This window comes from Numenius arquata, chromosome 6, assembly GCF_964106895.1.
Source record: "Numenius arquata chromosome 6, bNumArq3.hap1.1, whole genome shotgun sequence".
In the NCBI taxonomy this organism is placed as follows: Eukaryota; Metazoa; Chordata; class Aves; order Charadriiformes; family Scolopacidae; genus Numenius; species Numenius arquata.
Genome location: NC_133581.1, coordinates 20629244 through 20651047, shown reverse-complemented (window position 1 = coordinate 20651047; position 21804 = coordinate 20629244). Strand labels below are relative to the sequence as shown.

Here is a 21804-nt window from a genome sequence, read left to right as displayed (position 1 = left end):
TTCCTTGGGGAGTGTGGGAGGACGTCCCTCCTCCCACCCCGTACTGTACGCTCCTCATTAGGGTTGTTTTTAGTTCTCTGCGGTGGTAATGAGGAGTGCAGTGGCGGCACTTCTCGGAGCCCCCTCTAACAAGGCATGAAATGCAGGTGGAGGAGAACCGCCTTCGGCTCCTGCCGCTCTCACCTGGCACATGTGGGTGTAGCAGAGGATTCGGTGGGAAGAGAGGGAGGCCAAAGGGGGCTGTGGGAAGTTGGAGGGGGGTCTGAAAAGTCCTGGTGATATCACCTGTGTTTAATGCTCTGGACTTGACTATATAAAATACAGGCAAGCTGCAAAGCCTTGAGGCATATATCATTAGCTAGCAGTCCCGCATTACGCTTTCAGACCAATTAACCTTTAGAGTTGCATTAAAGAAATTAGGTGGTGAACTTCCATGCTTTCAGAGGGGACCAGTAGCTCTCTTGCAGACCAGAGCACTGTGGAGCCATACACCATAGGACCATTGTAGATAACTGTTATTTAAAAGGTCTACCATTTATAAAAAGTTCCCAGGCTCACTTGGAAATGAGACTTTATGAACAGTGCCCTTAGAGGAACTGCAGCTGATTGCCATGTGAATAGAAATATCAGTAAAATGGCTTAGAAAAATTTAGAGGTGTACTTAGTGGACACTTGTGTTATAAAGTCAGCTGAATAATTTTACAGAAAGACCCCGACTGAGAAGATACGGGCTGATTAAAGCTAGTTTGTCCAACTGTGAATAGAGGTAAAGTTTAGATTACTCACTACAATAACAGCCTCTTTAGACACAGCCATAAATTTCAGTATGTCCAGAGGTGGTGTCTATATTTTTTTAATGTGCATTGGAGCTCCGAGCACTCAGAACAGGTTTTGTTTTGTATTTACCAGCAGCAAGTCTATTAAGTTGTAAAGGGCAAAGGAAGGGAGTGTAGGTAGCCAAAAATAGAAAGGCTTCATCTACTGTTTCTAAGAAAAGATAGCGATGGATGGCTAGCAACAGGAGATGAGAGAGCAACTTGATGGTACTTTCAGAATTTGGTAATCAATCAGCATTCCCTTTGTGATCACATATTTAAATGGGTGAGTGTCCAGCTGTTAATTTTCCTCTCTCTGCCACACTACTTCTCATTTTCTAATCCTTGCCCACATGGAATCCTCCACACGTGGGATTTGTCAAAGGTGAGCCCTTTGATTCTTGACACCCCCAGTTAGATTCCACATGCCTCTGATCAAACTGAACTAGGTATCTTGGCATACTGGGGGAAAATTTATATAGAGAAATGAAGCAGCATCATAGTCTTGCAGTGGGGAAACTTCCAAAAAGAAAGGGCAGCTCTCCAGGTGGTTTCTGCCTGCAAAGCCCAGACTGCTTGGGGTTTGCTGGAATTGAGGCAGGAGGAGGAAAGTGGAGTTTGGTCTTGGCTGTGTCCTCTCTCTGCAAGCTTCCGACCGTGAAAGGGGTTAAGCTTCTGAAATGCTGCTCTCTTGTTGCTTGGAAATGACATGGCAAGTGTGCGAGGAACCCTTGCTGATCAAGTTTGGCAGTTTTTGAAATTTTGTTTCACGCCTTGCCTGCTGTGTCAACTCACCAGCTAATTGCAGCTGCAACTTTCTGTAGTGGCGTGTGTGCTCCACGCACATCGGTTGGTTCGGATGTCGGAGGGAAGCCTCACAGACCAAAATGTAATTTCAAAACACTGAACCTGACCAGCAGAGGCTGACCTTGCTCGTTATTATCTGAGTGGGAATAGCAGCTTTGAACATCATATGATCTCTGAAATGGTACCTTTTTTCATTAGAAAGCCCCCTGCTGAACACTGACCAAATACATAGCTTTTTTCCTCGCTTAAGGTACTGTTTAAAAAAATATATATATGTTCCTTTGCTAGTTATTAGAAGAAAATCAAAGTGTTAGATTCCCCTTATTTGCGGAAGCCTCTCATAAGACAATGGTGTGCTTGCAATGATGAGGAACTGAGATGGCTGTGGTAAGTGGGGGCTGCCAAGGCCACAGATAGAGCAAGAACCGCCACTACAGCCAGCCCACAGCTGCCTGGGCCTGCTTACCACCTCAGGAGACCCTCCAAACCCACCAACCTGCCCTTAGTGATCAAACCAACCTCTCCTTATGGTCCAGCCAGAGTTTCATCCCTACACAACTGCCCTTGTGCTTGACCATGCTGCTCTTACAGTGGACCCTTGCTCTGGGTGAGGGCAGCTGTAACTCTGAAAGGGCACTGATTTCAAGAGCGCTCGAGGGCCTTGGGAAGTCCCATCTGGATGAAGATCTTGTATTTCTGAATCACAGTGAAGATCTCAGATCCCACCCATCCAGCGGTTCCTTTGCGAGGGGGTTATCTGGAATCTGCATTTTGAAATCTGCATCGCCTCCAGATGTAGGATCCCCAAATTACCTAGATGAACAAAAGAACTGTATGATGACTCCCTCTTCTAAGAAATCCTCTTCTGCTTCTAAGGGTACACAGCTCACATTTAGAAAGCCTGCTTGGGGGCTGGGTACTTACTCACTGGTGTCTAGGGCTCCTATCTTAAAATGTAATTCGCACATCTGGGTCTTAATTTTCATAGGCGCGAACTATTTTCTTTCATCACTGGTACTGATCTTACACAACTTGCAAATAAAAATTTATGTATGTGCCCTTCTCTGCCTCAGAATAAGGCAGCCTCTTCTCATGATGTGCTGTTTTCCTGGCGTGGAGTTGGAGAGAGCATGGGATGAAGGTTTTCACTTTTCGAATAATTTCTTTTTCAGAAGACTTAAGCTTCTCTTTGCTCCCAAAATGTACTCAAAAAAAAAAAAAAAAAAAAAAAAAGTGGTGTCCATGGGGCCACTTCCCTCGTTCTCATAACTCTCACCAGGAGCACAGGACTTCTGCAGTCTGACCTCCAGCACCCGCAGTATATTACACTTCTGACACATCCCTGTCTTTTCCCTCTTTCCAAATGTGTGGGTGTTTCTCTGTGGCAGCGTACGGAGAATTTCTCTCAGGAACATTATGGGATGCGTACATAGCAGTCAAACACAGATTTAAGTTTTCACTTAATTATTGCATATTTGTCACTGGCGTCAAAAGTTTACTTGTATCGACTTTGCAAGCGGGTTTCGAGTGTGCTGCAGCAAAGAACAGGAGGGCTCTTTAAGCCTTAAGAGTTTTTGAATGTTACTTGACCTGTCTCCGTGCTGCTGAGACCACTTTGATAATAAATGGATCAATACCTTGCTGTTTGTGTAGAGGTGTCTTAAGTGCCATTGTCGTCTGCTTGCAGCTCTGACAAAGCAATTATTACTGTAGGAGTGGTGGGTTTTACATCTGCTGAGCATCAGCCGCTGTCAGGTCACCCTGGCTTTTAAGGAAAGCAGCAAATGTCACTTAATACAGTGGCACTGACTCGGTCCTCTCCGGTTAAGGGACTGTTAACAATTCCATTATCAAGCTGCTACTTTCTGGGACATCCGGCGCTTCCTACAGAAATGGTGGCTTAACTTTGTGTAAGAGTATACAGCCAGTGACACCTGCTACTGTAGCCAGAGTGTCCCCTCTCATCTTTTCTGCATCAGTTAAGCCCATGGCTTGCTCGTTACAGGCCCAGCATTGTCATTTTAGTGATTGACACTAGTAAAAATAAAAATCGGTAACAAAGTAAAATCAAGGCTCCAGAGAGAATGGGATTCTGGCATCATTTCTTCTTTCATCATCTCCTGTCCCCTTCCTCCACCACAGTACAATCCTTGTTTATTTTTCCACCTTGCCTGTTGCTTCCTTAAAATCCTCCCCTTCCTCCCTCTTAAACAGGAAAAGGGCACTGGGTCTCACACCCATGTGAGTGCCCATCATGGGAGGCACTAGCTCCTTGGAGGAGAGGAAAAAGCTGGAAACAGCAGTGAGAGGAAGGTAGCCATGGCAAGTCTCCACCAGCCTAGTGACTTGAGTGTCCTGTCATCAACTCACACCCAGCTAACTCATGCTTGCTTTGCAGTCCCAGCAGGGCTTTCCAGGAGTAAAACATCCTGGCTTTTTAATACCTTCTCCAGTAGTACAAGAGGAGAAGGAAACCTCTGTTTTGCTTAAGGAGCCTGGCTTCACTAGTGGTAGAGGGACACTGGTTGGGTTATTCTCAGCAGTTATCAAGGGCTTTTGAATAACATTTATTTTAGCTGTCACTGAGACATCTGTGACTAGCAGGATTCACAAGAGAGGAAAAATGGTGGAGTACCACATCTTTTTATACCCACTACTCTCCTTTCCCTATCAAGCTTGATCCAGCCAAGATGTTGGACTGGGGGTGCATGGGTGCATACAGTGGTGGCCTTTCTGATCTTTGTAATTGCCTGTGGCAGGTAATTAACAACACAAGGGTGCTGGTAATGAGGGGAAAAAGCAAATGTTGAAATGGCAGCCAGTTTATTCTGCTGCAAGACGTTAATTTAAAAAAGCCTGGTGCCTTGTATCAGCCCTACCCTTAGGAAAAAAGGGCTGCGTTCCTGTGAGTGTCACACTCCCACTTACCCTGCGACAGCAAATGAAGTTTGAATTCCTCTGGCTATCAGCTTCTTGCAATGTGGACTCCTTGTAATGAAACCAATAGCAGTATTTGCTCACAAATCTACCCCAAATGCAGGCGACCTGTTCAAGCTGTTTGGATATCTTCTAAACAAAACACTTTGTTTGCATTGCAGGTGTGCCGATGTTATCCGTACAACCCAAAGGGAAGCAGAAGGGCTGTGCTGGCTGCAACCGGAAGATCAAGGACCGGTACCTGCTGAAGGCTCTGGATAAGTATTGGCATGAAGACTGTCTCAAGTGTGCCTGCTGTGACTGTCGTCTTGGAGAGGTTGGATCAACTCTTTACACAAAAGCAAATCTCATTCTTTGCCGCAGAGATTACCTGAGGTAAATAGAGGAACGTACTGTAGGCTCTTCCCAAAGCCTCTCAGTGTGCTGCCAGCTGTTTGTCTTTCTAAATCTCTACTACGAAAACATGTACTTGTGCATGGTCAGCCCTGCCCAGGAGAGGGTGGAGTTTCTTCCTCTGTCTAAGCATGGCTTTTTATTTGCACTTAATGTATTTTGTAGTCAGGGAGGTGGAATCCTATTTTTAGGTCAAGGTAGAAGGAGGAGGGCATGACTTAACTCTTTATTATTATGAACAACAAGAACAAACAGTGCTTGCTGAGAAAATTAGGAAAAGACTGTTAATTCTTCGCGCATATCATTGATTATACTCCTGCATATTGACTGACACCTGACCAAACCTTTACCTTTTTAGTTTTTTCAGTGATAGCTTTTAGATATTTTCTAGTGCTTATATTGAGTAAGGTTCCTCCCAAGGGGGTCTTGTCTCTTCCCTAAGTAAACAGAGCAAAACACTCCAAAATTACAGATCAACTTCAAAAAAATTTTCTTTCGTGAGGAAGTCTGCAGAGACCATCACTAACTCTTAGTTAGAACTACCCTGTCAGTGTGTGTCTGCAATACATAACAACACATGGGATTTTTTGCCTGGCGTGTATGGGGGTTTTGTACAAAATACTTTATATAAACACAAATGAATTTTAATAAGACAGCAGGCCTAATGCAAACATTCTTATGAGGGTCACACTGGAAAACACTCTGAGTTATTCTTTGTTTTTCCTTTGGAAGAATGCACTTGATCTCCAGCTAATGTGTGTGTTTTCTTTTTTTTTTTCCTAAAGCACTGATAGCATTTCCTATGCAACCTCAACCAGCAAACAGATCTGAAGCAAAACAAAACACTGTTTTAAGGTAGGGAGGTAAAATGCCATCTAACCTTGTGGTGTCCAGAGGCAGGCTAGATTAGTCTCAATGATCAGATGTTTTATGTGTTTCAATGTAAAACATATTCCTGAAAATCTTCAGTAAATATTTTCTTAGTAAACTTGAACAAACAAGTTTCTCCTTCTAAAGATGAGAGATTAAGCACTGAGCCAAATAGAAGAAATTAGTCTGCTAGGTGCCATATGGGAGTTGCCACCTTGCCTTTCAGCCAGGCAGTGTACAAGAGCATCCTGCCCACATGAGGATTTTTGCTCCTGTTTGAGCTGAAATTCTCCAGGGCACAAATGAAATGTCTCAGCTGAAATTATGCCACACTGGCAGCAGTCACAGGTCCACACCGGGTTAGGTGGAATGTGTCCTCAAAACATAAGTGAAGAGTAGCTTGGATAGGGGTGGAACACATCTGAAGGGGAAAAGACAGTATAAACAGCCTTTGGAAAGGTGGAAAGCATACAGTGAGGGCAGAGTTAGCTATCTTCACTGTCATGAAATAATTTTTGTACCTTGCTTAAGTCTGCACATTTACCAATGCCGCACTTGCTCTAGAAGTATCCTTAACCCTGTCTGTGCTAAGCTGAAAAAATGAGCTCCAGAAGGTTCTTTAACACACAGTTTTCCAGCCCCAAATTAGCATTTTGGTCCTTCACTGACTTCAGTTCAGCTGTGCTCCTTCTGTGTTGTGGACACAATCTTGATGTGGCAATGAAGACTATCACAGCTCTTGATCTTCCCGTGTTGAGGATTGCATAATTTCTTTTCGTCAGAGTATCACAATTGGGTCGTGCTGAGTGCTAATCACAAGGACCCCCAAAACCTCTCAGGAGAGCTTCTTCCAGGAATAGTCTTCCTTCCAGAAAGCAAAGGCTACATTAGTTTCTGGAGTGTTTATTTACACTTTATCTTGTTTATATTCTTTGTTTGCACCCAACTTGCCAAGCGATCCAGGTCTCTCCATCAGTCATCCTCCTCTTCATTATTTATCACTTCTCTGGACTTTGCCATTTGTGCATTGATATGCAGAGTTGTGTTTAGTTTATTGGGTTTTTTAAACCTGACCCAAATGATAGATATTCAGCGTTATTCTACGTGTTATAGGACCCTACTAGAAATACTCAGCTGGGCGGTGATTCCCACTTACATTTGCTTTTTGAGACCTATGAGCTACCCCATGTTTTGTCCATTTAATGAGCACCATATTGATTTTGGTTTGTTCTAGTTTCATAACAAAAATAATGTGCAGCATCAAATCAGACATGTTAAAGTGCTGAAGGAGAGCAGGATTGATGCCATTAAACTTAAAGAATGTTTTTATTACTGCAATTGTAGAGCATTTCTTCCTTTTGTTGGTTTATCCTGAGAAAGCTGCTTTCAGGTGGAAAAGCTTAATCTGTGATCTTCTTGCTGGCCCCCAGATGGCACGACTTTCTGAGGCACACCAGAAGCCTGTGGTAGAGATGGGAAAGAAGCCAGGAGTTGCAGACCCCAGGAAAGGGCCCATGTCCCATCTTTGAGAAGAGAGGGCAATTTGTGACGTGAAACACAGAAGGCAACAGTTGGGGCTAGTGTTTGACCACATCCACACAGTTTCTGTCACAGCAGCAGTTAAGCGTGGTCTCTGAAACAAACTTCTGTGCCTGAAAGGGATCTTATAGCCCCTCTGCCTCCATTTGTTGGGTTAGAATAATCCCCAGCCCACCACGGGGGGAGTCTGTTGCTATTTGCGCAGCATGGTTAAATTGTGGAGGGAAGGCTTATGTGGCCTTTACTTTAAATATTTTTCCCCTATCTGAATTTACTCCATTATAGAAGCTTTGACCACTAGAAATATTTTATTGGGAAGAGCAATTTAATTGTCATATCCCAGGAACTTTGACCAAAGGTTGAGTAGGAAGGAATCACATTAATTCTGTAATGCAGCTGTTAACTAGCGTTCAGCTTTTTAGCCAGCTTTACAGCTATGATGTTTTGTATTCTCACTAATAAGTAAATATAGTTTTATACTGTTATGTGGGGGTTCTGCCAGACTCCTGGGTTCTGTTCTTCTGATGGTAAGGAGCCCTTTCAGGGTGCCAGGACAGGAATAAGGGCATTGCTATGGAGTCGCATATTTTATGAAAGTATAAAGCTTTTTTTTTTTTTTTTTTACTTTAAAACATCTTCTGTTGCCTTCTACACATAATATTTCTTTCTCTCTCAATTTTAACTATTAGTTCTATTAATAGAAGGAACTAAAGTTGCTATCACCATCTTTTCTACTGTCTGTTCACTCCTGGTAATTTAAATTTTTCTTTTTGGAGAATTACCCATTCCCATCATTATATAATTCCTTCACTTCAACAGTTTTAGAGCCTCTATCCACATTTTTTTTTTCCTCATTAAACAACTCACGGTATTTGTTCTACTAGTCAAATTTTAGTAGAATACATTCCTAAAAATAAGTTTTCATACTTCACACAGTACTCGCACCATAAAGGGAGTACTTTATCTGGAGGACAGTCAAAGGAATTTATTGTTGGCCACTTCCTCTATATGCCTTTGAATAAGAACAGAGTGAATATTGCACTGGTATTCAGTAGGTCAACTATCATGTGAAAAATTAAAAGCTAGACTGATTCTGCACCCATAAATGTAAATATATGCATCTTTTATATCTGAAGTTCGAAAGGCATATTGCTGTGTAATGACCAGGAGAAAAAAATGGGTGTTTCATAATCTCTTTATAGACCAATGTTTCTTTGAATTTGCCTGTGAGCTGATTGTGTCATTTAGGAATACCTGGTGAGATGTTCTTTGCCCTCCCGTTGCTCGGTCTCCATCGACGAGCCTGCAGCAGACTCCTGCTTGCCTCATCTCCATGGAGGCAGAAATGTATAGGTGCTTACCTATAGACAGAAAGGGCTCCTGGATTATTTTAGGCAGCTTAAAAATTTGGCTGAAGTGGTGTTTAATTTGCAGGTCTGGAACCCTGCCTGTGCCACCCCTCCTGTGGGCGGGTGTTGGGGACAGGGATGAGCTTCTGGACTTCTGTCATCACCATGGGGCAGAGCATTGGGACAGGAGCATGGCTGTCTCCTGCCCCACTCCACCGGTATTGCTTTGGAGCTGGCTGTGTCCAAGGTGTTGGCAGTGCGGTGGGCTCCCGGCTGCATGCGTTGGTCCTTCATGGGTTTTTAGAAGAAATCGTTCAGGGGGATTTCAGGAGCTGCTAGCAGACTATAGCCTGATCATTTGTTTCAAAAGATAAACTGTCGTCATTGCTTGTGAAGGAACATTTGTTAACCTTCACATTTCATAAAACACTTTCTTGCTCATTTTTTAATCATGAAAGATGAAATTGGATCTCGAGTTGTTATCCTTGCGGTATCACCTCAGTCTCCAGCTGTGTCTAGATGTATCTTTCGATACATTTCTTCTGAGCAAATAGATTTACCATTTGTTTCATAATCACAGTTCCAGCATTCCTACCTCTAATTATTTTTGATAAGCAAATGCTATTGAAGAAACAGCTTCTGGGACAGAGAAGCTTAGCGTGAGGCTCGGATGGCTCCTCGCAGCCCCCACACAGCAATGTGTGTTTGTTCCTAGGCGTAATTAAACATTCACCAAGCTCCAGTTCACAGGGACGATTTGGGTGTTGCATCAGGATTTCCCGGGAGGAACTGACAACTTAAATTTCACTGTGAAGTGCTGATGAAGAACGTGATTTTTCCTTTTTACTCGGCATGGTGCCCTCACACGAGCAAAGATGAGTTAGGCTCGCTTTGACAGGAGCAGAAGTGTCGCTTCTGCATGTTTGATATGCTGGTGTTGGTAAAGTTTTTCATCGTTTAAACTGATTAGGGCCTTAATTAGACTCCAAAGAAAGCTCAAAACCTGCATTAAAAAAATGATGGTGAATCAGTAAGATAGAACAGCTCTCTGGGAAGCCCTGATGCTGTTCTCACTGGATTTCATGGAAATTCTTTTCATTTGACTTCCCATGTGTTTTGATTGGTGCTGCAACCCCAGCACAATATCAGTGCCACAACCTGAGCATGGGGTCAGTGCCTCTGGCAGGTGGAACAGCCCTGCACACCCTGTCTGAGGGATGGAGATGGTCCTGGCAGGACAGCCATCCGCTGTCACTGGCACCCCTCAGCACTGTTAGCATCATGGAGGCTTGAACGCCACCCTGGGCAGCTCCTCGTCCATGTGAGTCAGCTGCCCAGGACTGGGGTTTCCTGTCGTTGGATACTGGCTTTTGCTCTGCTCCAAATGCCCCAGTGGGTTCATTATGTCAGTGAATCGCTTTGGGAGCCCTTTAGATGAAGCGTTCTGTTTCTGGAAAATGGGCAGGGTTTAATTTTGATGTGGGATATGAAAAGTGATCTTGCACAAATACAGGCACTCTGCTCTCTGGCCCAGGAGGATGCAGGCAAATACCCTCCTTCTAGTGGGCTTCCCCAAGTCGGTAACGAAGGCCCTAAGCCAGACATTTAAACCACAGTTGGACGTGTAGGCACAAGTCTTCAGGAACTGAAAAGTGCATGCTGAAACTAGCAGAATTTAAGTTAATCTCCCAGAGACATCAGTAATAGTCTGAATGTAGCTTCAGCCTGCAGGAGCTGCAACACCTTTAGAGCAGCAAGGAGAGTCTTTGGGATTTTTTTCCACCAGAGAAGCTTAGTGTGCAGGCAGGCACTGAGAGCGTGCCCTGCCTGTTTTTCAAGTGACACGTTTAGTGTGGGGAGGAGAGGTATAAATGCAGTGTGGCTGAACAAATGGTATCTGCTCAGAGCCTAAAAATGTTGCTAAACTGAAGTGCTGTTCTTGCATCGCAACAGGGAGCGTCTTGCTTGCTATGTAGCATACCCTCACTTCTACACTTGGTATCTCTACAGATTAAGGAGGATTAATTAGGCTCAAAATACAGCGTGCCTTGGCAACATTGCTGGGCTTTGTGGTGTTAAAGCAGAGACTTTTCTTCTCAGTAGTAGCTGGTCCAGGAGTTTCTCACAGCCCATGCCTTTCAGGATAAACAAGCAATGCTTGGTTTGTTCACTTGCTTTTTCTCTCCTTTTTTTTCCTTCTCCACAACCTCCCAGTGAGGAGGAAAGGTTATGGGGAGGAATTCTTCCTGGCTGTGGTAAACTAGCATGCCTCTAGCACTTTGCTGTTTTTAAACTCCCCTAAGAGGATGTTGTTGCACGTGTGTTCAACAGTGCCAGAGACAGCCAAGGTGGGTTTTAAGGTCAGTGGCTTCAGTTATACCATAAGGAAGGCTAGGGCAGGGCAGGACAGGAGGACCTCTCCTACCTGCTAGGAGTCCCAGTTCCGCTGTAAATATCTACTGAAAATATGGAGGGAGAGACCAAAGGAGTAAAAATAAGTGAACAATCAGATGTGTTCTTCAACTGAAAACAGATGCCCTTCAGCAATCTTGAAGTTTATGCTCAGTAATCTCTGAACTAGTGCGGTCACTCAACCCGGAGGGCTTTTTTGTACCATGCTGGTTCAACTCCTCCTGCCATGCTATCCATGAATGCCCAACCCTTTGGCATGCAAGATATAAATTCTTTGGGACTGAACTTGAAGGCTTCGTGAGAGGACAGCTTGACCAACTTCATTATTATCAAAATGCCATTCCCTTTCCTTCAGCTGATGTGACTTCCCACTGCAGCACTGACAATGGTGTCCTGGATATGAAGGTGCACCAGCTAATATGTGTTTACCATGCTGAAACACCTATCGCTAAGACTTTCTCTGAATATTACACAAACACTGATTACAGGGGAATAGGGAATCTCAAGTCTGAAGTTGCTTTTAAGCTTATTCTTTTTATCTTTTTAAGTGGTGTTCAGGCATTCCTTGCAATTATTGGCATATTCAGTACTTTGGTCAAATCAGACTTGTAGCTCAGCATATTTCTAATATCCATGGATGGGAAAAATACTGATTGCAAGCTGTTAAAGCCATCCTCACTGGAAGACTAGTTGTTGGTTTGTTTCAAATAGTAGAGGCAAAACCTTTTTTTTTTTTCAGGATGATCAGTTTCAGGTACGTAAAGCAAGTCGTCTTCTACAGCAGGTCCTGCTAGGAAATGAATGGCAGCAGGCATATAGGGAAGGTGTATGGGAAAACCTATTTCACCTACTAGCTAGAGAGGATATGAGCATGGGGTTTGGTAGCTCTTCAAAAGCTTTTATATCCAGATAATCTGGACATACAAATATATAGAGAAACACATAGCTGTACACAATATCTACAAATGTAGATATTTATCTGTAGGTAAGTGTTTAGTCCTTTTCCAACTCATAATTCTTACCTTTCAGTGTTGACAAAGCCTCTTGTTTTGGGGAATTATCAGTCTCAACTCAGCTGTTTAATTTTGAACTTGTCTTGTTCTTGTGTTGTTTAAAAAAAATGCAATTGACACTCCCAACCTATCCTTTCTGTACCACTCGTTATTTATATTCACCTGTCCTGGTTCTTTTTTTTTTGGTCTCCTATGAAGTCAACAGCTCCAAGATTTTCACTCTTTCTGTGGAGGGGAGGTTTTCTCCTTCTTTCTTGATTGCAAACTGCTAGCTAGTGAGACACCAGACTAAAGAGAAGAGAAGAAATGGGGATTCTCTCCTTGTAGGCAATGACGAAAGCAGATTGTTGTTTCTAGTGGTGACAGAAATAGGCAATCAGGTTCTCAGTTTAGCCACTCTGCACATTTTGGTCAGAGAAGGAAAAACCTGTTGAAAGGTGCTAAATTCAGTGTGTTCATATGAGAAGTTTCTTCCTGTTTTCCCTGCAGTAAGGACCCTTTACCATTCTTTTTTTCCCCAAAAACCTGCAGGGTGTTGTTGACTTTACTGTAGTTTGAATTAACTTCAGGTGTATTTACGGAGCTGGTGAGGTCTGGATCATTGTGCAGAAGACTACCCCTTAGCCCTGACAAGACTACATAAAAAGCATCCTTCAACAGTTGCCTACCGCTTCCAGGAGCGCTCCCTTCGTTTCCCATTAATTCATTTGCATTCACTGCTGCTCCTGTATACCAATTAGCTTTAATTTCTACTATACACACTGACATCAATGGCCAATGAGAACAGCGCGTAGCGGGGTTTTTAGTGTGCCTATAAACTACAGAAAATTGTCCTTGGACAAACTCCTGCTTTTAGACTGGCTGACAACAATAGACATGGTTAAGTTCAGGCTAAGACCCATTAAACATAATTACTACTACAGGGTAAAAGTTTAATTGTGCTAAATTTTAAATCTGCATAGTCTATGCTTATTTACAAGCTGGCTAAGCCTTCCTGTTACATAAGGGGGAATAAACCTGTACTGAAAAATTGTTGCCTTTTAACTTCAAAGGGAGGTGAAGAAAAATGGGTTTTTTAGAAGAGGCAAAACAACTCCAAAACTGAAACCTTTCTGTATTTCCAGCTTCTTTTACGCCAATGGCGCCAAGCTGGTAAGTAGATGCTGAGCATCTTCTGATAGATTTTTTTCTAATGCACTTCAACTTTGTGTGCATGAATCTGCGAGTGAGTATTGCATCTGTTACGAAGGTGTCTGGGGGACAGAATGCAGATCAGTTTGTTCATGTGGGGTTATTTTAAATTTAACCACAGATGGGGCTCAGGGTGGAAGATTTTCCTCCTGCTCCTTGTCTTCTCTCCTTCCTCCAGCAATGTTAAGCTCCCCACCTCAGAAAGTTTCAGCTCAAGAAGCTTCTGGGTAAGTAGGTATCAGAGGTGGCAGGTTTTTTACAAGCAAACACAAAAGGCAGAAATCTGTGTTCATTTTGCTTTTTCTTCCAGCAGATTAAAAAAAAAAAAAAAATAATCATGTTCACTGAGCTACAAGTTACAGTGTATTTTTAGAAGCTTGGTGAATATACAGGGCTCTAAATCACTCCCTGAAAAGCAGATTAAAATTAGGAAGTGCTAGAATAAGTGTGAAATGTTCATCTGTTGGGAAAGGGAGGGTATGGAGGACTGTGAAACTTGATAGAAGAGAAAAAGATTAGCACACTGACTAGCTGGAAGCTACGTTTATGTAGACATTAGAAGGCAACACGATTTCAGCTGGACAGAACATAAGCTTCAGATCTTATGCAAACAGTCAAAGCTGTTTAACAATTGGTTTACCCCCAAAACCCCTGAAAGGAGACAGGTGAATACGATGCCAAATACATTTTTCATGTTTCTTAAGCTAACTGTTTAAATAGTTAAGTGAACATCTGTCCAAATTTCCCCATCATTTCCATTTAGAAAAGTCTCCTATTTGAAGGCTGAAGAAAAGCGCCTGCTTAACAATGCAAATGGTGCTGTCTGGGGCCCCTTTATTTTGTTTAATCTAGATTGAGCTCCACACAACTGTGATGCTAATGAATAATGGATATTTTATACTTGTGCATGTAGCAGTGCTGGGCACAGAGCAAATCTAGGATTAACCTCCCACTTTCCCTGCCTAACACGTATTGGACTCATTTTTTGAGTTTGCTGTGACTTGGGTACTCTAAGAACGGATGCCTGGATTTATGGAAAATGGCAAAACCCCGACAAAAGCTGTAAGATTTTGCTATGCCCAAGTGTGGTACCATAAGAAGGGGGCAGCTACGTTGGGGGAGGGAGGGAGGGATGTCTGTATTAATGGCTTGATTTGTGAGCGGGTGCTGAATGAGAGCCAGGGCGTTTCAGGGTGGAGACCTGTATGCTTTTCAGTGCCACATTATTTTAGTCCTGTCTGCTGGCATTAGGCAGCCAAGCACCGCGCTCAGCTGCCTCCCCTGCCTGCCTGCCTGCCTGCGGGGGCAGGAGCAAGCCAGAGCCAGCTTGCGGGGAGAAAGGGACTGCCCCGTTACGGATTACATGGTCTCAGTTTGCCAGTGCAAACCCCGTAGCTGGGATTTTACTGTGCCTTTCAGCCCTGCTATGATGGATCTTAGGGGAAGAAATTTCGGTACTCCCATCGCGATTTTTCTGTCCTGCCCCATTATAATGCAGGTATTTCATTTGGTTTGCGTTGTTTAACTTTCAGGGAAAATGTAGTGCTTTTTCTTCATGGAAATTCTTGGGGTTTTCCAGCCAGGCGTAATGAAAGACCACTGACACCGCTTCTAATGAAAAACAAGGGTAGCCTTTTTTTATCACTGAAGAGCAGGCTGACTGCGGTAGGACGGTGCTGTGGGCGGCTGGGAGAGTTGTGTGGAGGTTTCTATAACATTTCTGGGTGTTTTAATTCACAATTACTGGCCAGTAATAATTAGTATTGATTAGCTTGGCAAATTGCAGGTTTAGAAATTGGTTATAGATTTTCCTGATGCTTCTCATCCTGCCTGTTGTAGAATCAGCCAGAACCAATGGCTTGAAACAAGCCGTGAGCCCAAATCTGTCTGCGGGCAGCGACGCGTTGCATGCGCAGAGCTAATGGTCAGCAGCAACTGTATGTCTTGAAGCTCATCGCCCCAAGAATGCAGTTTTTATAATCTCCTAGGCAAAGTAACTAACCACATGTGTATTGACCGCAGTCTCAGGTGAAACTTGGTTTTGTCGGCCTGTTGATTCGTGTCCCAGCTGGTTCGTGTGGCTTTAACGCCACATCGCAGTGGCGTGCTGCCCCTGGCGCATGCAGGGGTCTGCAGGGACATCTTGGAGAAGGGGGCTGGGGGAAGGATGCTGCAGTCTTGGTTGAGTCCCCCGGCAGGAGCTGTAACAGCAGCAGACATCTGGGGAGACTGATAGTGAAAGCCAAGATAAAAATGGCAAAGCTTCCAGTGCTGAAGGGCTGTCCTCGAGGACAGGGGAGCTGAAGTGGAACGGCTGAGCATGCTGTTCGGGCCTCGGTGGAAGGGCTTAGCTGGCTCCCGGGAGGGATGGGGAGGTGGGAGGAGGGGGGCACAGCCAGGGAGGAGGGCTTGCTTTCCGAGATGCCTTGCAAAATGCTGTTGTACTCATCATGAGAGAAATTGTCCTTTTTAGCTTTAAACAGCAGGTAAATGAGGTTCTTCCTGAGCTATATTATGGCACTGCCAGCCAGGGTTGGCAAAGTTTGCAGGTCTTCTCCACCTTGCTGTGAGAGGTGGCCAGCCTGCCTCCCTCCATTAAGTTGTGGCTGAGCACAGACGGGGCAAGCACATGCAGAGGAGGACGAGCAGCTCCGGGCACCTACCCCACCGCTGCAGAGAGGCCAATAGTTTTTGACTGAAATTTTGTGAGCCCCAAAATAGTGCTCTAAGTGTTTAATGCTTTTCTCCATTAGACAGCAAATTAGCCCTAGGCTCGCAAACCAAATGAAGTTTCATCTCGACAATTGGAGCCTGCTCACCAGGCAGTTTTATCCCAAGTTCCCGCACACTGGTTGGTCAGCGAAATGGAGACTGCAACTTCTATTTATTGGTGCAATACAGTATTTGATACTGCTAATTACACTTAATTAGTCCTTCCACCATTTAATTAAAATGGCTTCTAATGATTGTGCTTCTTTGGCAGGCTCTTTGGTACCACCGGGAATTGTGCTGCCTGCAGTAAACTGATCCCTGCCTTTGAGATGGTGATGAGGGCCAGAGATAATGTTTACCATTTGGACTGCTTTGCCTGTCAGCTCTGCAACCAGCGGTGAGGACATGGTTATTATACACACAAACACAAACTAATTTATACCTTTGCCTGCAAAATAGCGGAAGCGTTTGATCCACGCTACCTGTCTGGGGTTCACAGCCTGCTGATGTGGCTTGGGCTGGGTTATTAGGCTGACCTGGGTGATGCATGTGATACCTGTAGCCCCTTTACTGCAAATCCCCTTGGAGCTGGTGGGAGTTGGGGTGAAGAGGGGGGGCACACAGACTGCAGATCTGGCCACGGTTGTACACGGCACAGCTGCTGCTGAATAAAACAAACGGCTTCAGCGTCCTTTCAGGATCTACCCTCTTTGCAGAACACAGATGATGGAGACTGGACCTTCTCTGGAAATCCGACGTTATTTTGCTTAAATCAGGTTTCTGACAGGCTCAAAACTGGGGACAATAAAGAAGGAGGAGGAAGAGAAGGGATGGGATGGAGAAAAATACTCTAAATAAGCCCTTTCCAACACTAGGAACAAATCCCCTTAGTTGTTGTGTACTTAACAGAGGATCTTGGTGGTGTAATTTTGAGTGGGGCTTGTCTATTTCTGCTGGGTTTTACCCAGTGGAAAATGCACTTCAAGGAGTATAATAAAGGGTCATGCAAAAAGTTTTCACGTCGGCTACCTGTAGCCAGCTGATTCTGGGAGGGCTGTGAAAAATCTTCCCAGCACCCTGTTTGTTGGTCATTGTAGGCAGAATGGAAGCCCCCAGAGACAAACGTGATAGTGTCGTCTCTAATGCATCTATCCACCTTGTCTAAGACAGGCCTGAAAGTGTGTGTTCTTACTGCTTGTTTAGTTGGGCTGTAGTGACTGCCCAGGGCCCAAGGGCTGTGCTGGGGCTCCTCTTCTGGCCATGTGATTGAAAGAAGAAATTAGGAGGCAATGCTTCATCCCATGTGAAGGTGTGAGAAAGATGACAAAACTCGTGGGAAGATGGAGAACCTAATTCTCTAAAAGTCAAGCTAAAAGCCTAACTTAAAAATTCATTGCTCGCCCTAGAACAGAATTCACAGTGGGATCTCTAATGAAGTAGTCATACACCGTGCATGTATGGATGCAAACCCCTGCCACCTTTCCCACTAAACTTAGGAGACCATGCAAACTGGGGTCTGATTCTCCTTCCATGCCCTCTGGCAATGGCTTAGTCCAGGGAGATGTATGGCTGGTTGGTGCCACGGCGTGGAAGAGGAGAATCGGGTGAGCTGTTTGTAGCTCAGGTGGCTTTACTCAATCACGTTATTGAAGGCAGAGGTGGTGTTTGTTCAAGGTGGAAAACTCTGCTATTAATATTGGCGGAGTCCACCAGCGCGGTGGCAGTGCCGAGGCGGCAGTGACATCTAGTGGTTCCCAGCCTTGAGCTCTTTTCCGGAAGCCGCGCTAAGGCTTTCAGTTGCCCAGTCTTGTTTTGCCACTCTTCAACATGCTCCTGCAACAGCTGTGATTCCTGCTCAGCAGCGTGCGACTGTTTGCAGAGCTGATACGAGATGGTCTGTTTTCACACAGCTGAAATAGCTGGTTAGGTGTGGGGTTTGTCTCCAGGCTCAGAAGGGTTTCAAGGTGCTGCCAGGCTCAGCCCTCAGGCTCGGCTTTCTTCAGCCTGCCGATAAAGGCCGGGCAGCAAAGGGGTGCTCCCAAAATCCACACCAATAATAGGGTTAGAGCATCTCAAATGTCCCTTCTGGCAGAGGTGAGTCGCAGCTCTGGGCTGCACAAGCAGGAGTGCTGGGTTGGCCTTGGAGTCTGTAGGATGAGTATTTGTCATCAAACCCCTACTTTACCCTAGCTCCTCTCATGAAAAAGCTTAGAACCACCTAGTTTTCATTTTCAGGAATTTCTTTTAAATTTCACCTTTTGTTGCAAAGGCTCCAAAGCACTTCACTCTCTCTCTTCCTTCTTTGATTGCTAATGCTGTTACTGCACTCAGTGCAAAGTGCGGTCCTACTCTGCCCTAAAATAACCTCCGTGTGCTGTCAGTGCCTGGCAGGAAAGTGCAGGTAATCCCCCCGTTCTGGCAGAGTCGTGCTTTGATGCACAGGGGATTTGCCCAGTTTGGGGGGAGCTGAGTTTTTTCTGAAAGACGGGCTGAGTGGACAGCATAGAGCTATGTGTAAATTGTTATTTTGGGCTGAGATCAGAAGGCTACAAACTTTTATGACTTATCCTCTAGAGATTTTGGCCTGAACGGGCAGACTGGCAGTGCTGCTGTAACAGACGACATTGGAAGCTGGACCAAGAACAATGAGTTTAAATAACGCTAAAGACAAAATTGCAGAGGTGGATGCCAAAACTAGTTTCTGAATCGGAAACCCCATTTGAAACCACCTCATTCTTCAACTATGAAAAGATTTGATTGTGAAGACCTTTCTGTAGTTCTCTTCCAGCTTACTTGCCCCTCTATAGCTAGACTCTTGTCTGTGTAGCATGTTAAATCCATCACAGCAAAATCTCTAATGCTTTCACTGAGTATGCAGTGTTTTCATTAGCTCCAAAACATCAGGTTTGCAGCAAGCCCTATAATACTACTCAGCCTACTGTGCTTAAAACTGTTATAAGGTCGACGTTGCTTGTCACAATACTGAATAAAAGTTGGTCACAGCTGTAACTGGCTGATAGGTCAGTATTGCAAGGGTTGCAGGAAATCCAGCTGCTTGTGTTGCCATTATCTAAAATGTGGTTTTGCTTGGAAGAAAATCATAGAACTGATGAAAGAAACCCCACAGAAATGGCAGGGTAGGTTCAGCACGTGTTTCTCACTGGAACTCGATGAGCTGGACAAGCTGTGTGACAGACCTGCTCTGAGCATGGGGCTGGCGGTGTGGTACCACGTCTCACTCCGAAGAGAGCTGCGGGCTGGGACACACGGGACTGCGTCTGAAGCCACCCTGGACATCCTCTGTCTCTAGTTGCAATGCATCAGCTGAAGAGATGCCAGTTTACTGCTGGGTTTGCAGAACGGGCAGGTAGAAAGAAATAGTCACCTTTCCCATGAATCAAGGCCTTCTCCCCAGACTTCACAGGGTCTGCGAGTACCCCTGCTGCGCATTTTTGTTTCCATGTGCTCATACACACACACTGCCCCCAACTTCCTACTTCTCCAACTCCTCTTTTGGCTCCTCTAGACCCAAACCAGGTTTGGCATGAGACAGCTGTTGGGGATGCTGGTGTAATTTTGTAAGAGTAATTTTTGCGTTTCTCTTCCTGGAGATTTATATTGTACTTAAGGTAGGGATAAGTAGCAAAAAGCAAGAAGCTGTGTCTGTTATTTGTAGTGAGTAAACCTACTGGTGGGGAAGATGATGTTAAGGAGTGTGTGTGCAGTACAGTTTTTTAGCATAAAAGCCATTAACTTAAATTGATATTAATTTTTAGCTTTTTAATGTACAAAAAAAAGGTTGAATTTCAGAACTACTAAGGCATGTTCCACAGAAGGAAGATGATGGAAAGTCTCCAGTGAAATCATATAAAGTGAGAACCAAAGCCCAGTTCTCTCTGTACTGACTTGGCAAATTAATCAGCTTATTTGCAGGTGTCCAGTTGGAGAAAACTTGTGCCCATGTCAGACCTAGAAAGGGGCTCTAAAATGATCAATCCTGTTGTTGTAGCTGAAAATATTCCAATTTATGGAGATGCTCTGCCCACAGCTGCCTAAGTTACAAATATAAAAAGCATTTTTGACAAGGAGTAGGTGATGTCCCTGCCAAAGCTCTGCCTGGGAGCAGAGGGGCATTTGAGGTCTGCTGAGTCTCCTGAGGACGGGGGTCATCTCCACTGATCTTCCTTCAAAACCCAGTAAATATTTGGCCTCACCAGAGGCTGGTACCTACCCATTCCTCTGGGTTCAGAGCTGCCTTTTGGGGCAGGGGCTGGGGTGATTTTCTGCTTTAGGGACCTGGGGCTGATTTAAGACTCTGCCATTGGGGCAGGGAGGTGCAGCCATGAGCTCTGGTCTGTCATTGCCCTGCTAGCGTGATGGACAAAAAACAGCCCCTGAATTGGGTGCAAAGAGCGTTATTTGTTATCTTAAGAAGTTAAGATTAGCTTCTGATTCTTGAGCAAGCAGGCAGGGTGGAAAAAGCTATTGGCTGTCAATTCACACTTTTCAGATCTTATATGAGGAACTTTTTTGACCTTAATGGTCAAATAAAATTGTTAAATATCACAGGCCTCTCTGTCAACTTCAAGACAAACAGAACAATTTACATGGTATATAGAGAGCAGTGCCCTTCGCTCAATGAAGATAAAGGTTAGGAGTCCAGCCACTAGGAAATTTCTGTTTATTGTTCGGCACTGTACACAAGGGGGTGAGGAAGGACTTAATAGCCAGTCCTTGCCTGGAAATTAGTGTAAATACTGCCTCACCCGAGGGAACCGTGGAAATGTGGATACCAGCAAAAACTTCAAATAGTCTCTGTGTAATATCACCCGTTTGATTTCCCAGCTGTAGATCGGACATCTCTCATCTGCAGGGACAAATCCCTTAACTGCTCCCGGCCTCCTCCCGCCACTGGCTCGAGACCCGGCAGAGACCAGGAGCTGCTTTTCCCAAGCTGTTTTGTACAACCGTGTCCTGGGAGCTGAGCATCGCCGTGCCAGGAAAAGGGATGGCAAAACCCCAGGGCGTGTGCAGGGAAAGGGAGCCAGGGGAGAAGCATGCAGGCTTTCCTGGGCGCCTGGGTATCAAACTCTGGTCCCCAGCATCACTGTCAGACCCAAAGTGCCTCAAATTCCCCGTTCTAACCTCTATTCATACTTACACCTATTACTTCTTTTTATCTTCCAGGTTCTGTGTGGGAGACAAATTTTTCCTGAAGAACAACATGATCTTGTGTCAGATGGACTATGAGGAAGGGCAGCTGAACGGGAGCTTCGAGTCCCAGGTCCAATAACAAACCCTGCTTTGCTGAAGCACTGTGGGATGGGCGCCCAGCCGCGCGAGCAGCGAGGGCGCCTGTCAGCTTGCCTGCAATATTTTTTTAATTCTTGGTCCAGAGAGGACTATATACATTGTAGTACTTTTCCCCCCCAACACAAAGCAGTTACAATTTTAGATGTACAGTTGTGCCTGCTTAGCTGAGCACTGCATTGCCTGTATGTTTGTGAGTTTTTGGGGTCTGGGGGAGGGCTCTGTACAGTCTGTTTTCTGTATATAAACTGGAACATTTATTTTATGAAAAATGTAATGCAATTTTATTACTGGTGTGAATTAAAAATTATGAATGTTTCCTGGTCGTCTTTGCTGTGGTTTGTTCCCCATGCGGTGAAAGCCTGTATTTCCTGTGCTTGGTGTTGCGCAGACTATTAGAAATATATACACTCATCTCTGGAAGCTGCAGGAATAAAAACAGAGGCAGGAGTTCAC

General features: G+C 44.6%; 1 protein-coding gene across 1 annotated transcript; it reads left to right on the top strand.

Annotated features, from left to right (window-relative positions):
* Positions 1 to 4728: 4728 nt before the first annotated feature.
* Positions 4729 to 21331, top strand: LMO1 (LIM domain only 1). The gene is made up of 3 exons (XM_074149274.1): positions 4729 to 4934; positions 16310 to 16435; positions 21226 to 21331. Exons 1-3 carry the CDS (start codon positions 4729 to 4731, stop codon positions 21329 to 21331), a joined length of 438 nt encoding a protein of 145 aa, XP_074005375.1.
* The last annotated feature ends 473 nt before the right edge of the window (positions 21332 to 21804 follow it).